Source organism: Armigeres subalbatus, chromosome 2 (assembly GCF_024139115.2).
Source record: "Armigeres subalbatus isolate Guangzhou_Male chromosome 2, GZ_Asu_2, whole genome shotgun sequence".
Lineage (NCBI taxonomy): Eukaryota > Metazoa > Arthropoda > Insecta > Diptera > Culicidae > Armigeres > Armigeres subalbatus.
In genome coordinates, this window is record NC_085140.1 from 317,938,842 (window position 1) to 317,955,166 (window position 16,325).

The window sequence follows — 16,325 nt, forward strand, 5'->3', positions numbered from 1 at the left end:
ATGATTAATCATTAATTTAATGACAGCTAATAAAAAGAGAAGACAGCGAATAAAGAGAGAAATATATTCGGATTAGCAATTTGAGTGAACTATTTTCGTTCCACAAATAATTGGCTGTTCCGAAGTCATAACCATACGAACTCGATGGATTGACATGAAATTTGGGACAAGTGAACGATACATGGGATCTCCAGCAGCCTTACAAGCAAAGGCGTTGGATTGTAAATCCGACGAAGGCAGGCTCGGGTGGGAAACATTCACGACTCCCTGGGTTTAGTGCATTGTACTTGTCACACAAGATAACTACTCGAGCAATGGCGAGCATAGAAGAGCTTTCAATTGTAACTGAGGAAATGCCAATCAATGGAGAATATTTTAGGCTTCCAATATCTTGGCGTCAGACGACGGTACCAAGATCGTCATAAGTGCACGGATCAAGAAAGCAAGGGCTGCCTATGCGAGTTTAAGAAATATCTATAAAACAGGGAGATAAGTGAACGCATCAAAATCCGAGTTCTGAACATTAACATGAAATCTGTGCTGTAATACTCTGTTCATCAACAGATGGCTGCGGAACATAATTCATGCTTGGTGGCCTCACAACTGGATCTTAAACAACGAGTTCAATCGTCGTTGTCACTTGAGGCCGATAGCAACAGAAATTCGGGATCGGAAGTGTGGCTGGGTCGGCTACGCTACATCAAGATTTTTTTATGTACAGGTTATCCGACTTGTCAATATCCCCAACTCAGCCATCTTGGATTTTTGTATGGAATTTATGCTCGTTTGTTTACGTTTTGCACTGAAAATGTATGTTTCACCCCCGCGCTGGTTATTCCCATCTACTGACGAAGTCGGATAACCTGTACATAAAAAAATCTTGCGCTACACCTTACGAAGGGGCGAGAACGAAATCTGTAAACAAGCATTAGACTGGAACCCAGCAGAGGGTCATGGGCGACGCAGCCTGGCAACAGGATAAAGCAATAGCTGGACATCATTCAGGATGAAGATTTTTCAAATCAGCCACTGGAGGTGTACAGGACCCATAACTAACTATATGGAAAAGTTAGATATTTTAATATCACTGTCTGTTACTTGCAAAAGAAAACACGAACTTGCGATAAAAATTATTAGATTTTAGATGAGTATTATCATTATGTTACACAGTACACAGAACGACAGGATACTCAGACTTATAAGAGATTTGCTAGATTACTATGGCAAGTTTTGAAGCTTCGTTACAAAATTTGTTTTTGGTAGCATAGATTCAAATAAAAATACAAAAAGATGTTAAATGAGACGAAGTATAAAATAGAAGACCTTTTGCGTGATGTAGTAACTGTAGGTCCACAGGGTCCGACGCAAAATTTGGATTTTGTTGAAAATTTTCAAAATATGTTTAGACTGTTTTGGAACTCCTTCCGCCAAGTAAATTTGTACTAAAAGTATATAAAAAAAAACAAACATTTATAAAATATTAGCAGTTACAAAAAATTTCACAACAGAAACTCAGGAAGACATTTGTCGAAAATCCAATTGTTATTCTAAATTTAACATCGCACCAGGTGACATGAAAATCATTGTTTCATATTATCCGGAAGCTTTCAACAATCACTGTATGTATCATTGTTTTGCATTCTAAGTTTGGCCGGATTTTTTTCCCGGTAGCTTCTACCCACTGAAGTCGCAGAATTATGTGTGTATGCAAATGTTGTTGACCTTGCGCGTTGCACACGCTCGTAGTTGGGGTACGGCACATACGAGTTGTTTGAATGGGCAAAGTGCAATGATTACAGCAGATATTATTGATTTACCCCTCGTCGTTCGCATGGAGAAGTTCAGTATGGGTCCCATTATGTAAGTCAACCGAATGGAATCGCCTAATAGCAATGAATCTTCAACTGCCAAACAAAATAACTGAAGCACGCTTAGTGGTGGCAGATATCACACATGATTAAAAACGAGACGATCGGTTTGGCTCGAACAACATAATATTCCTCTGTGTATAGACGGATGTCTGTTGTGCAACATGGGAGCCTGTAGACGCACAGCGTTGGCATATGTCGTAGGGACACAAACGAATTAAGGTACTACCGATGTTTGGTTCTTCATAGAATGGAAATAATAATGATGCAGTTTCGTTTTTCTGGTATTGGTTATACGAGAAATTGATATAAAGCGAGAACTGTTTGACGACGATAAATACAGTAATATCTCGATTTTATCACCCCCTGGTGAATTTTGGGGTGATAAAATAAGGAATGTGACAAAACAATTTTTATTTTTATTTCATTTGTTTAATTCATTTCACAAATATAAATCTGTTTATGCGCTTATAAGACCGGTTGTCCTCTACGGACATGAAACATGGACAATGCTCGAGGAGGACTTGCAAGCACTCGGAGTATTCGAGAGACGGGTGCTTAGGACCATCTTTGGCGGTGTGCAAGAAGACGGTGTGTGGCGGCGAAAAATGAACCATGAGCTCGCCCAACTCTACGGCGAACCCAGTATCCAGAAGGTAGCTAAAGCCGGAAGGGTACGATGGGCAGGACATGTTGCAAGAATGCCGGACAGCAACCCTACAAAGATGGTGCTCGCTTCCGATCCGGCAGGTACGAGACGGCGTGGAGCGCAGCGAGCGAGATGGGCAGACCAGGTGCAGAACGACTTGGCGAGCGTGGGGCGTATCCGAGGATGGAGAGATGCGGCCTCGAACCGTGCATTGTGGCGTCAAATTGTTGATTCAGTGTTATCTGTTTAGATGTTAACTAAATAAATGAATGAAATCTGTTTATGCCTTCGAAAAGCAAAATGCGTGAACGATACACGTTTTTTATTATCGAATAGGCATACAAAATCCTTGAGAGTTCTTCAGACAGAAATGATTCATAATCATGATAAACCACAAGCGCTGAAAGTTTGCATTATTATTTATGAAAATAAAAAGAACGACTAGAATTTTGAAAGTTTGTGGGGTGATAAAATCGAGTCAAAAACGTGATAAAATACTTGTTTGATACGCGAAAGAAGAAAGATACTTGTTTGATACGCGAGATACCCAACGCGAAGTTAATATTGTGGAAAAGTTCCAAGAAACGATAGAGGCATTTTTTTATACAAATTAATGCGATAAGCAACTATCGAATTTTAAAATCCACTACATCCATCCAACACAAAATCTAATGCAAATATTTTTTTTCATTATCTACCTAGACGTTAGTTAGGGGTTAATGTGAATTTATATGTTTTGATGCTTTTCTAAACTGCCCCCATTCGCATAAGCGTCCCATGTCAGATTTCTTCAACTTCAGTAATATGCCGTTGAATGTTTCAAACTCGTTTTACATTGATAAATATAGAAAATTCTAATAAATTGATTAAACCTGCAATCTTTCTGAAAATTTGGCATAATACCGTGCTGTGCCCTTATTCCAATCAGCGCCTTATTCCGTTCACGCAAAACAAAATAATAAATAATGAAGAATTTTTGTATAAAAATAACAGAAACATATTTTTATACTTTTCTTCGGTTATATATGCATGAAATGAAATGAAAAGCAGTGTCATTTTTAGCGATAAATAGTGAAAATTTCAACAAAATTTGTTGATCGTCACTACAGGCGCCATTTTGACTGTTTTCATTAATCCACTTGCTAAGAACATCTGTCATAATACTCAAGCATTTTTAGGTGAAAATTTGCCCATAATTTGAAACAACTGCATAACAAGATATAACAGGTAATATTGCAGTGTATTACCTAATCGTTGTTTGTATTTTGCCGATATAAAGTGCTGAAAAGTGAAAAATATCTTGACCGGAATAAGGGTACATCTAAATCAACTCGTTCCTTATTCCGTTCTATGGATCTGGAGGATGGATTCCAAAAATTCCATTCGTGAGAATATAATCTATGAGTTAGGAAAGGTACATCGTACATTAATGAAGCCATGAAGAATGATGAACATTAGAAATTCTATCCTGCAAGCAGTCAGACCGAAAGGAACTCCGTTCATAACTCTACGCAAAATGGTTATGGGAACATTTTTAAATTCATGCCGGGGAAACGCAGTTTTTTTTTCAGTTGTTGGTGAATGACGAATTGTCAAGTAATTGCGTGGACAATATTAAAAAGGGCTTCCGAACAACAAAGAAATATTCAATTTGAACGAAACAGCTATACGAACAATTCCAAACAAACAGAGACATTGTTTTGGAAGATTCGGGTCAAAATTAAAGGCCTAGTATCCAGGTCAAAGTCAAAATTATGTTGAGGATAAAGTGGGAAACTCCGATAGTGAATCGTATCTGCCTTTATCTGTGGTACCTAATGCTACTGGGCTGATAAGCTAGCATTAATGTTCATGTTGAACTCCTATGGTGAGTGGAACAAACGAAAAAAACAACCAATTTAGCTAAACTAAGGAAATATCATTGATTGTATTTTAAATTTGGAAGAAAATAACATTCTGATTTTTTTATTTGCAATAATAATGAATGAAAAGATGCATTTGTGAGAAAAATTATGTCTGATATTAACATCTCCAAGAAATCAAATGTGTTTCGAGTGATTAGAATTAGGGACACGAATGAACGGATTTAGGAACAATGCCATTTCAGATGATTGGAATTAGGACCACACAATTGCTCAAGTTTATTTCAACTACTGAAACCTAAGTCTATGAATGCATCCCAACATATTTTATTTTCAATTGTATATAGAAAATGACACTATGTAGCGAAATTGCAGCTTCAAAATATTTAACGGCTATTTTTTAGACTTTTTAGACATAGCGCATTGTCTTAGGTGAACGGAATAAGGGCACAGCACGGTATTCTTTATCTGTATATTACTATGGAACAACTAAATGGACATCATCATATTTCATTTTTTTTTTTTGCGCAAAAGTGTAACAAAATCTGGAATGTGACTGTTATGTGAATAAATAGCAAGATGGGACAACACAAGTGGGTTTTGATTCTCAAATTTCTTGAACGAAGCCTATTATTTTATCAGTTTTTCTCAAAGGTGATGTCATTTTAAGCTTATTTCTGGAAACAATTCAAAATCGCCAAAAATCGACATAGGACTCTTATGCTAATCGCGGCAGTAAATACCTGATCATTGTGCTATTCTTTTGTTTGCAATTGCAAGTTCAGTTTGCCCCGACATTCACAAGTCAGGACAATATTGTTGTCATTGGTAATGTTGTAGTTGTATCACATGTTGAGTTCAGTCATGCAGAAGCCTTTTTCATCAGTGATAATGATGTGAGATCGCTTCCTTTCAGTAATACTTTTTTTATGCGTTCCCTGAAAAGATATTTTAGTCACTAGATAAAGATTGATGCTGTCGTCGCTGTCCGAAACATCTTTTTTCTGGCGAGGATAGGGGATCTAGGGTAAAATACCCAATAGTGGACCCCCTAGTAGCGAAATTTTGCTCTTCCTGTCATAAGGAGTAGAAATTTTCAACATATTAATTCTGCTTGATATCTAACAACCAGCTCTGCATCCCCTCTTCACGATACATACATAAAACACCCAAATACACGACGTTATTCGTTGAAATTAACATTTTAAAGTCTAACTGAATTCGCCCTATAGTAGACCCCCTGGGGGTTCATAATAGGAAGTAGCTTCCCTATACTGCCGTGAATCGCATATTTGTCCCATATGAATAGGAAGCCCAGCAAAGATGGGACAGAGATGCGATTCACGGCAGTATAGTCGACACTTCATTTGATTTTCATGTCCCGTTTCGGGACGTTCTTCTTCCCTATTATGGACCCCCCAAAATATGCCTATAATGGACACTCTGGTGTTTATTTTGTATAGAATTGTAAATAATCATCGATTTTTACTTTCCATAGCATTTCCAATGCATGTAATCAAATCATAGGACTGTAAGGTAGGTTCTCCCGATAGAATTTCATAGCAGCATGTTGACATTGTGCTGTAATATTGCAAAAATGGCTGGGGGGTCCACTATTGGTTGGGGGTCCACTATTGGGCACTTTACCCTAAATGTCAATGAAGGAAAAATACATACGATTTGACAGTTTGATCCACACATGTTTCGGACAGGAGAACAAAGGGAACCGAAGCGACAATATTTATCTAGTAACTAAAATATCTTTTGTTCCCTGTGAGGATGAGCTACGCTTGAATCTAGCTAGGGGAACAAGGAGCAGTATGGACACCCTAAGGTTTTAATCAATATTAGGTGATTTAAATTGAATATAATTCGGATTTCTAGCAATTACATGATACTATTACTCGTTAACAAACAGTTCTGTTTTGAATCGTATTAAAAATAAGGCAATTTCAATCAAATAGGACGATTTTGTAATAGTTAATTTTTCACTACTCTCGGGAAGGTAGCGGGGTAGATTGGACACCCCCATGGGGCAGTATGGACACCCTTATAAAATATGAAGAAAATTATCTTACTCGTGATTTTATGCCATCGTAACCTAATTTATGGATCATCCAACAGAAATATTACTCAATTGTTCATCTTCGTATCATGGTTTTGTATGAGACACCATTATGTTTGGATCATCAACATCCGAAAATCTATTCCCCTCTTCTTAAGCGAGGTCATATATGGTCGTTTTCTATATTAATTCCATGGTGAATAGAAGAAGATTGATTACGTTACAGCCGGCCATGTATGTCGAACTTTTTGTTTGAAGCATATGATTTTTTTATATGGATCCTCACACTTATTGCAAGACCCCTTCCCAATCGTCTCTCATCTAAGCATTGCATAATCTATGCGTGCTCTTTTCCACCCTACTGGCATCCCCAATCCTTCCAATGGGTTGTACCGATCAACTTGCCAACGAGATTGCCAAATCTATACATTTTTTGTTACACTTTTAGCGACTTCTGTGGTATATATATGCTTCTATGGTATATATGTCATGTACTGGAACTTGTATAGCAATTTCTAATTCCGCACCATGATAACACGAAAATAACACGATATGAAAGCCTAGTTCGATAAGTTTGACGTTATGTTTTTAATTTGTAAGGTGTCAGTTCTACCCCCATATAGAATGTTCAGTTTGTCCCAACAACTGAACATATTCAAAAACTGTTGAAAATTTTGTAAAAATCAAGGAAACTTGTCACAAATGCATGCCAGAGCACTGAGAATAACAGAATTTTGCTATGGGATGACCAATAATTGAGAAAACATCTTCTATGGTAAAGTGAAGCTTATTTTATGGAAGGTGAAACTTATAATCTTTAATCATTTGGTAGACATTCTAACGTTTATGTCAAATTTATGCGTTAAGAAAATAAAACAATGGCTTCTACGCTATAAATTAGTTGTTTATGAAAGGACTATAGAGTTTGCTGCATTGAAAGTAGAAAAATGATTGAATTAACAAGAATATTCCAGTCTGCCCCGGGTGTTATGCCCCCACGACATTTGTAGGGAATATGCTGTTGGATTCTCTGAGTAGAAGTTTTATCAAAACTAGGAACGTGGCGCCAGTCTTTCAATTCAAAGAAACATAATAATAAATACCATACATTATATTGATGATATATGAACAATCTTTTGACGGTTGCATTCTCGATAATTTTTACTAATAGATGGAGAATAGGCGAAATGAAGCTTTACTTTGTCACCGAAAGGTGAATCCTATACTCAAGAAAAAAAGATCATTCGATTCATGTGCTAGCCCACATGGATTTTTGCAATGGGGTCTTTCTCATGAAACGTATGTGTGAAACTCATGGATTATTTCCAATCTTGAATTTCATTAAATTCATGATTGCGTTAAATGGAATCTATAAAGATGGCACATATTTTTGATAGAAGCTAAACATGAAATACATCCGTATGTCAAATGATTTTAATCGCTGGTATTTCTTTTTTAATGATATTTATTTTGCTTTATTTATCAGGGAATAAAGAAAATACAAGAATACAAGACAAGGACAATACAAGATACATGTTTATTCATAAACAATTAAAACAAAAATATCACAATAGATCAAACAACGCAAAATTAGCCCCCTCACACTCCTGTCTCACTGTTTGCATAAAACGTCTGCTAATTTGCATTAATTTTGAACGGATCGTCACACTTCAAACTCTCCCCCTTCAAATGCTGTGTATCTTATGGACGTTCTCTTGATGATCCTATTTTTTGGTTTGGTCGAACAAAATGAAACTCCGGATTCCGGAGTCCGGAACAGCTACTGAAGAAGCTCGAACAATTCACTGCATCCCCAACAATGATCTACAAAATGGAGACACGCACTTCATTTTCAATCCCCAAGGACGGGAACGCGTGCAGTTCGGATGATGGAATGGATGGGTTTCAAGTTGCAGAATGACTTCATGTCTTTCAGGCAGCTAATTTTATCGCACGCAGCACCTGTATGTTTAAACTCTTGTATATTGTGGAGCGCTTGATTGATGATAATAACTAATTTACTTACCAATTCGAATTTAGAATCCATAAAACAGAACACAAACCCAAATTTTCTCCACCGCATCCAAAATGATTGCAACAGCAGCAACTCTTACTCCGCCATTTTTTCTAACTTGGCTCCAGTCAGCAGATCTGCTGGTCGGCAAATGCTAAAGGTACATTAAGTGAGGCATTTTATTTAAGTCCAGCACATATAAAAGGTTTTGGGGGCAGCAGGGACTATGTCCAAGGGCTTGACGATCCCTCCCCAGGCCATCTGCGAGTTGTGGCGCCTGCCTAGGACGTGGTGGGGTTTGACAGTGGGCCCTGTTAAACCTCTATAAAAAGCTGCATGTATCCGCAAGTAGGCTCCGCCAAAGCGACCGTGTGCCGCTCAAAGCGCACAAGCCCAAGTCCTGGTGTTAGGTGGGACGCTAAACAGCCCTGACACGACGGCCCTCCGGCGAGACAGGAGGTATGCGAAGACCCAATAAGCCGCCTATAAAATAACATTTCGAACGACATAGAAGGTAATACGACTCGATACAATCGGCAACGACCTAGGCGACGAATAAAGGATCACGATTGGAAGCTTGGAACATGGAACTGCAAGTCGCTAGGCTTCGCAGGTTGCGATAGGATAATCTACGATGAATTACATCCCCGCAACTTCGATGTCGTAGCGCTGCAGGAAATCTGCTGGACAGGACAGAAAGTGTGGAAAAGCGGGCATCGAGCGGCTACCTTCTACCAAAGCTGTGGCACCACCAACGAGCTGGGAACCGGCTTCATAGTGCTGGGAAAGATGCGCCAACGCGTGATTGGGTGGCAGCCAATCAACGCAAGGATGTGCAAGCTGAGGATATAAGGCCGTTTCTTCAACTATAGCATCATCAACGTGCACTGCCCACACGAAGGGAGATCCGACGACGAGAAAGAAGCGTTCTATGCGCAACTGGAGCAGACATACGATGGATGCCCACTGCGGGACGTCAAAATCGTCATCGGTGACATGAACGCTCAGGTAGGAAGGGAGGAAATGTATGGACCGGTCATCGGACCGGATAGTCTGCATACCGTATCGAACGACAACGGCCAACGATGCATAAACTTTGCAGCCTCCCGCGGAATGGTAGTCCGAAGCACTTTCTTCCCCGTAAGAATATCCACAAGGCCACATGGAAATCACCTAATCAAGTAACGGAAAACCAAATCGACCACGTTCTAATCGACGGTAAATTCTTCTCCGACATCACGAACGTACGCACTTACCGCAGTGCGAATATTGAATCCGACCACTACCTCGTCGCAGTATGTCTGCGCTCAAAACTCTCGACGGTGATCAACACGCGTCGAAGTCGTCCGCCGCGGCTTAACATTGGGCGGCTACAAGACGGTAGACTAGCCCAAGACTACGCGCAGCAGCTGGAAGTGGCACTCCCAACGGAAGAGCAGCTAGGCGCAGCATCTCTTGAAGATGGCTGGAGAGATATTCGATCCGCCATTGGAAGCACCGCAACCGCTGCACTAGACACGGTGGCTCCGGATCAGAGAAACGACTGGTATGACGGCGAATGCGAGCAGTTAGTTGAGGAGAAGAATGCAGCATGGGCGAGATTGCTGCAACACCGCACGAGGGCGAACGAGGCACGATACAAACGGGCGCGGAACAGACAAAACTCGATTTTCCGGAGGAAAAAGCGCCAGCAGGAAGATCGAGACCGTGAAGAGACGGAGGAACTGTACCGCGCTAATAACGCACGGAAGTTCTATGAGAAGTTGAACCGTTCACGTAAGGGCCACGTGCCACAGCCCGATATGTGTAAGGACATAAACGGGAACCTTCTTACGAACGAGCGTGAGGTGATCCAAAGGTGGCGGCAGCACTACGAAGAGCACCTGAATGGCGATATGGCAGACAACGGTGGCAGTATGGTAATGAACCTAGGAGCACGCGCGCAGGACATGCGACTTTCGGCTCCGAATCTCCAGGAAATCCAGGAGGAGATCGGCCGGCTGAAAAACAACAAAGCCCCTGGAGTTGACCAACTACCAGGAGAGCTGTTTAAACACGATGGTGAAGCACTGGCTAGAGCGCTGCACTGGGTGATTACCAAGGTTTGGGAGGATGAGGTTCTGCCGCAGGAGTGGATGGAAGGTGTCGTGTGTCCCATCTACAAAAAGGGCGATAAGCTGGATTGTAGCAACTACCGCGCAATCACATTGCTGAACGCCGCCTACAAGGTACTCTCCCAAATTTTATGCCGTCGACTAACACCAATTGCAAGAGAGTTCGTGGGGCAGTACCAGGCGGGATTTATGGGTGAACGCTCTACCACAGACCAGGTGTTCGCCATACGTCAGGTATTGCAGAAATGCCGCGAATACAACGTGCCCACACATCATCTATTTATCGCATAAGCCGCATATGATACAATCGATCGGGACCAGCTATGGCAGCTAATGCACGAAAACGGATTTCCGGATAAACTGATACGGTTGATCAAGGCGACGATGGATCGGGTGATGTGCGTAGTTCGAGTTTCAGGGGCATTCTCGAGTCCCTTCGAAACCCGTAGAGGGTTACGGCAAGGTGATGGTCTTTCGTGTCTGCTATTCAACATCGCTTTGGAGGGAGTAATACGAAGGGCAGGGATTGACACGAGTGGTACGATTTTCACGAAGTCCGTCCAGTTATTTGGTTTCGCCGACGACATTGATATCATGGCACGTAACTTTGAGAGGATGGAGGAAGCCTACACCAGACTGAAAAGCGAAGCTAAACGGATTGGACTAGTCATCAACACGTCGAAGACGAAGTACATGATAGGAAGAGGCTCAAGAGAGGTCAATGTGAGCCACCCACCACGAGTTTGTATCGGTGGTGACGAAATCGAGATGGTTGAAGAATTCGTGTACTTGGGCTCACTGGTGACCGCCGATAACGATACCAGCAGAGAAATTCGGAGACGCATAGTGGCTGGAAATCGTACGTACTTTGGACTCCGCAAGACGCTCCGATCGAATAGAGTTCGCCGCCGTACCAAACTGACTATCTACAAAACGCTTATAAGACCGGTAGTTCTCTACGGACACGAGACCTGGACGATGCTCGTGGAGGACCAACGCGCACTGGGAGTTTTCGAAAGGAAAGTGTTGCGTACCATCTATGGTGGGTTGCAGATGGCGGACGGTACGTGGAGGAGGCGAATGAACCACGAGTTGCATCAGCTGTTGGGAGAACCATCCATCGTTCACACCGCGAAAATCGGAAGACTGCGGTGGGCCGGGCACGTAGCCAGAATGTCGGACAGTAATCCGGTGAAAATGGTTCTCGACAACGATCCGACGGGAACAAGAAGGCGAGGTGCACAGCGGGCAAGGTGGATCGATCAGGTGGAGGACGACTTGCGGACCCTCCGCAGACTGCGTGGTTGGCGAAGTGCAGCCATGAACCGAGCTGAATGGAGAAGTATTTTATGTGCAGCACAGGCCACTCCGGCCTTAGTCTGATGATAGATAAATAAACATATAAAAGGTATGTGTCACACAGATGATTGGTATGAGCTTGAGCTTGATTGACTGCTCGTAGTTGCTACTCCATTATGACCAGATCAGCTGTTCTTGCACAGGGAACCAACAGATGTTTGCTTGGGACTAGCACACATCTTCAATGTACAAGTACTGGTGATCTCATTTGTTAGGTCATACTGGCGCCTGCCACGTCAGAATGCAAGTCAATGTTGGGAAGGGGGAGGAAATGATGATGCAATCACTCGCCCACTGCAAGCCGAATATACCTCTGCACTTGCCACGAGTTCATGCGGAATTTGTTGGAGTTTCTGGGTTAGATTGGAGAGGCAGAGGTCCGTCTTGGTTAACGAGCTGCCAATGTGATAGATAGGAGAAGGTTACTGATGGAATTTCTAGTTGGATGTAGGAAACGAGCTCTATAGATCATTTCCAATTCTAGCAGATTACTGCTAGAATACTCAAGTTGAAGGTATAGGAATAGTTATGGAAACGGTATGGAAGTCCATTTCCAGTTCTAGCGATTGCTAGAACATGAGAAATAAAGAGAAAGATACAAAGTAGGAGAATGGAACGGACCTGGGATTGAACCCACGACCTCCTGCGTATGAGGCAGAAGCAGTTGCCATATGACTACCAAGTCCGCAGTGTCACACAAATGATTGGTATGAGATACAAATAAATATAATGAGAATGATAATATTAACAAAGTATGTGTCGTGGCACATGCATTTAAGGAGTCAATTTTCTTGAGTGATATAGCTGACTCATAACCAGGGAATGTAAAACAACAACATTGCCAATGACAACAACATTGTCCTCTCTTATAAATGTTGGGACTAACTCAACTCGCAATAAGCGATTGTCCCAAACTGCAACAGAATAGGATAATGATCGCCTGCCGTACATTTAGAAAAGTAGTCGGTTTTCGACGATGTTTTTGGTTATCAATGTTTATACATAAGCTTAACCATCTTTTAACACGATGTGTATTTTACTTCTGACAAGTTATCGCAGTTTGAAAAGTTCACAACAATTACCTCTCCATGTTTGTTGCAAATAAAATGAAACGCAGCATTGTCTTTATCCTCTGCAGATAAGTACAAATACTTATCGCTATTCTATTTTTTTGCATTTTTCACCGACAATTATATTCCTTGCTCATAACTAATCATAAGTATATCTTCTATATAATAAAAATGAAATGGTCTGTGTTCGTATCCGCATAACTCGAAAACGGCTGGATGGATTTTCCCCCTTTCTTCAGCAAATATGTCCGTTATCGTTTCCGACGGGTTTATATGATATTTCCCCAGTCAAAAATTATTAGTAAAGTTGTGTAAATCGTGAAAAACTAAAATAAGGATTCGCAAGGGCAGTTTGCAACGTGCATTTTCGCCTACTATGCAGGACAACGTCTGCCGGGTCAACTAGTTATAGATAATAAGAGTTTGCAAAGTATAAAGCTACTTGCAGGCATTGCATTTTATCCCATCATTCGATCTTCTGAGCAAAGATACTGATGATATCCAGGGATATCGATCTTAGTTATCTATCTGCTCAGTAAACAAAGTGCAATGTTCACCATGGAGAATCATTTTTTCACTGTTTTTGTTGTAGCAACGCCCTCGCAACGTGAACAAACCCCGAAACACGCTGGCTATCAGGATCATCATTGATTGCTCAAAAGATAATATCTTTCCAGAGTGCTCTTTGATTAGGGATAACATCTTTGCATAAGTAAAGATAATATCCTGTGCTCAGATGATATTGCAATGCCTGCCTACTTGTTAAAACATGATAGTAGTCATAGACTACCTAAAAGAAATGATAATAAAATAGATTAAATGCACTAACCATTTTCACTTTTTCAAGACATAACTTACATTGAGTTTGATAGTATTGATGCAGAACAAAAACAATGAAGAAGCAATAACTTAGGTAAATAAAGTAACGCATACCCCATACCTTCTGTATATAAAAACAAGAGTCACATCGTACAGATCAATCTATATGATTAAGAATAAGATCATGGGAGCAAATATCTATCAAACTTATAAATGCCTATAATGCCTTTATTGTCTTTTGAGCCAGTTCACAGTGTCTTAGTGGAATACATGATCCTACGTACGGCTGAATAAGTGTGAGTCGAAAAATTTGCTTTGCGCCTTTAATGACAATAGACATCTAAATTACTTAAAAACTAACAAAATAATTTGACTTTGACAATAATGACAAAAATAAGAGAGACGACATGTTCGGCTGGAAAACTGCTACGAAAGGAATTATGCAGCGGTATCATCAACTGGGTGCAGAGGTTTCGTAAACTTTAAAAAAATAGTTAGATTTGTACCTGTTGACCTCGACTGTATGTAATCAATACCAAAATATTGTACAATTAAAATTCTTCAAACAACAAAATATCATGACGTGGCAAACGACATCTACAAAACCGCGAAGCTAGAACGAATCTGCGATTGGATCCAACGTATAATTCCCGAAATTTTGGATGAGATGTGCTATTTCCGCAAACCTGTTGCTACGACATTGATGCAACTGTTTCAAATGTGTTTTACTTTGTTAGTTAACGATCTTATTCCTTCCGAAACATCTATTGAGTTCCATAAAAAATAATTTGTAGCACCGTAAGGTTCCTCAACCACCATTGCTTATTCATCCGGTGTTAGAGAATAAAGTCGACCGATGAAGGATATCCAGAGCCGAACTCCTCTTAGATTACCCAGTTAGCTAAAAATTGGACGAAATGCTATAATTTCAATAATAATAATTTGAACAGACTGAAAAACTAATATGAGGCTTTAACAATCAATATTACTAATAATTCAAATTTTAATTCAAAGACAAATTGGCAATTTAACTTTATGACTCCCATTTTTTTAAAACTGTAGATAGATACAATAAACAAACAAAAAACCTTCTCTCGCTTCCTAAATTAACATACAAACTCGTTCAGTGGTCTTATCACGCATAAATCCTTCTGAATGAAAATATTGGTCGCGTATCACTAAAAGTGTGCAGAGTAAACCACGCTAATGATAGATCGAATCCGCGGATCGATCAACAAGCGAACACCTGGGCATTCAGTTTTGCTCCATAAAATAATCAAAAACAACACAATTGACCCCGACGCCAGTTGACCTCGGCTATCACAGCGAAGGTTAAATCCGTCTACGCACTGCCTGGATGGTCTCCCCTCAAAATAAAAGGCGATTGCCTATGTAGGAAACTACTCACCTCGGTATAGTAACGCACTTGGTGTTACAATTCTGAGTCGTAATGGCCCGTTCGAGCTCCTCCAGTGCTCCGGATTTCTTCAGCTTCTTCACCAGACTTTTAACAGCTTTCTCGCACCATTTGCCTTCGACGGAATCGTCGGCCGGAGCCTTTTTCCACCCCAGCAGACGTTTGACAATCGGAGGGCTGAACTGTAGCATTTTTATGTTCGCAATAGAAACTCCTCTTGGTAGTATCTTTTGGCACTCACAGGCCTAGCTTCCGGTTGATCCGGAAAGACCGGTCCGATTGATACGGATAATACGATTTTTCTCTTCTTGGATAAGGAAACTATGTACACACTCGGTTCCACAATACGACGGTCTAAGAAAATCGATTAGTCCACTTTGTGGCAGCAAGGCAGAGGAACTTTTTTACTAGGACGGAACGGACTCACTTGGAACAACACACCGAGAAAAACAACACTTTCAATCGCAAAATTTGCGGCAACGCGACAAAATTTTCACTCACGGCTACTTTGTACCGGACGCGACTAGAACCAACAACCGGAAGACGATAGTTTGGCCAAGATTGTTCGAAAAATCTCTGCCGAATTTTGCAATTTAAAAACACAGTCACCGTCGTACACCGCCCGTAACAACAGGAAGGAAATCTGCCAAAAAAATACCTACTCCTGATTCGGCACGATGCTCACTTTGCTTTTTCGATTGGCTTCAGTTGCTGATATTATTCCACACGGCTAGATGAGTTTGTTGAACGATGAGTTGTGAGATGACGAGGTGAACGCCGAACATCTCAGCTGAACATTTTTCAGAACACAAACACATTTGCGTCACAATGATGAACGTCAAATGGGACAATCATTAGCGATCAAAGCACTTGTCATCATTGTGAATCAGGGGTTCTGCAACTCGAACTACAGTCAACTTTTACTCGTTATGGGTTGGGTGGTGCGGATAGATAATCGATTTGCTTGTCAAACTGAAACCAAAACTGCCTGTGTCGGAGCTAAACATATTTAGAAGAGTGTGGTTATGCTCGTTTCAAATCTTATATTAACGCATTTGCCAAAAAGTACACGCGGCGCTCCCCAAAGG

At 40.8% G+C, this 16,325-nt stretch overlaps 1 protein-coding gene across 1 annotated transcript in view; it reads right to left on the reverse strand.

Moving 5' to 3' along the window:
* The window catches only part of LOC134212642 (mothers against decapentaplegic homolog 3), a 65,915-nt gene extending 49,988 nt beyond the window's left edge, over positions 1 to 15,927 (reverse strand). The window contains exon 1 of the mRNA XM_062690669.1: positions 15,229 to 15,927. Coding sequence (XP_062546653.1) covers positions 15,229 to 15,428 — 200 coding nt within the window. The 5' untranslated portion in view covers positions 15,429 to 15,927. The remainder of the gene's footprint in view (positions 1 to 15,228) is intronic.
* Between the last annotated feature and the right edge of the window lie 398 nt (positions 15,928 to 16,325).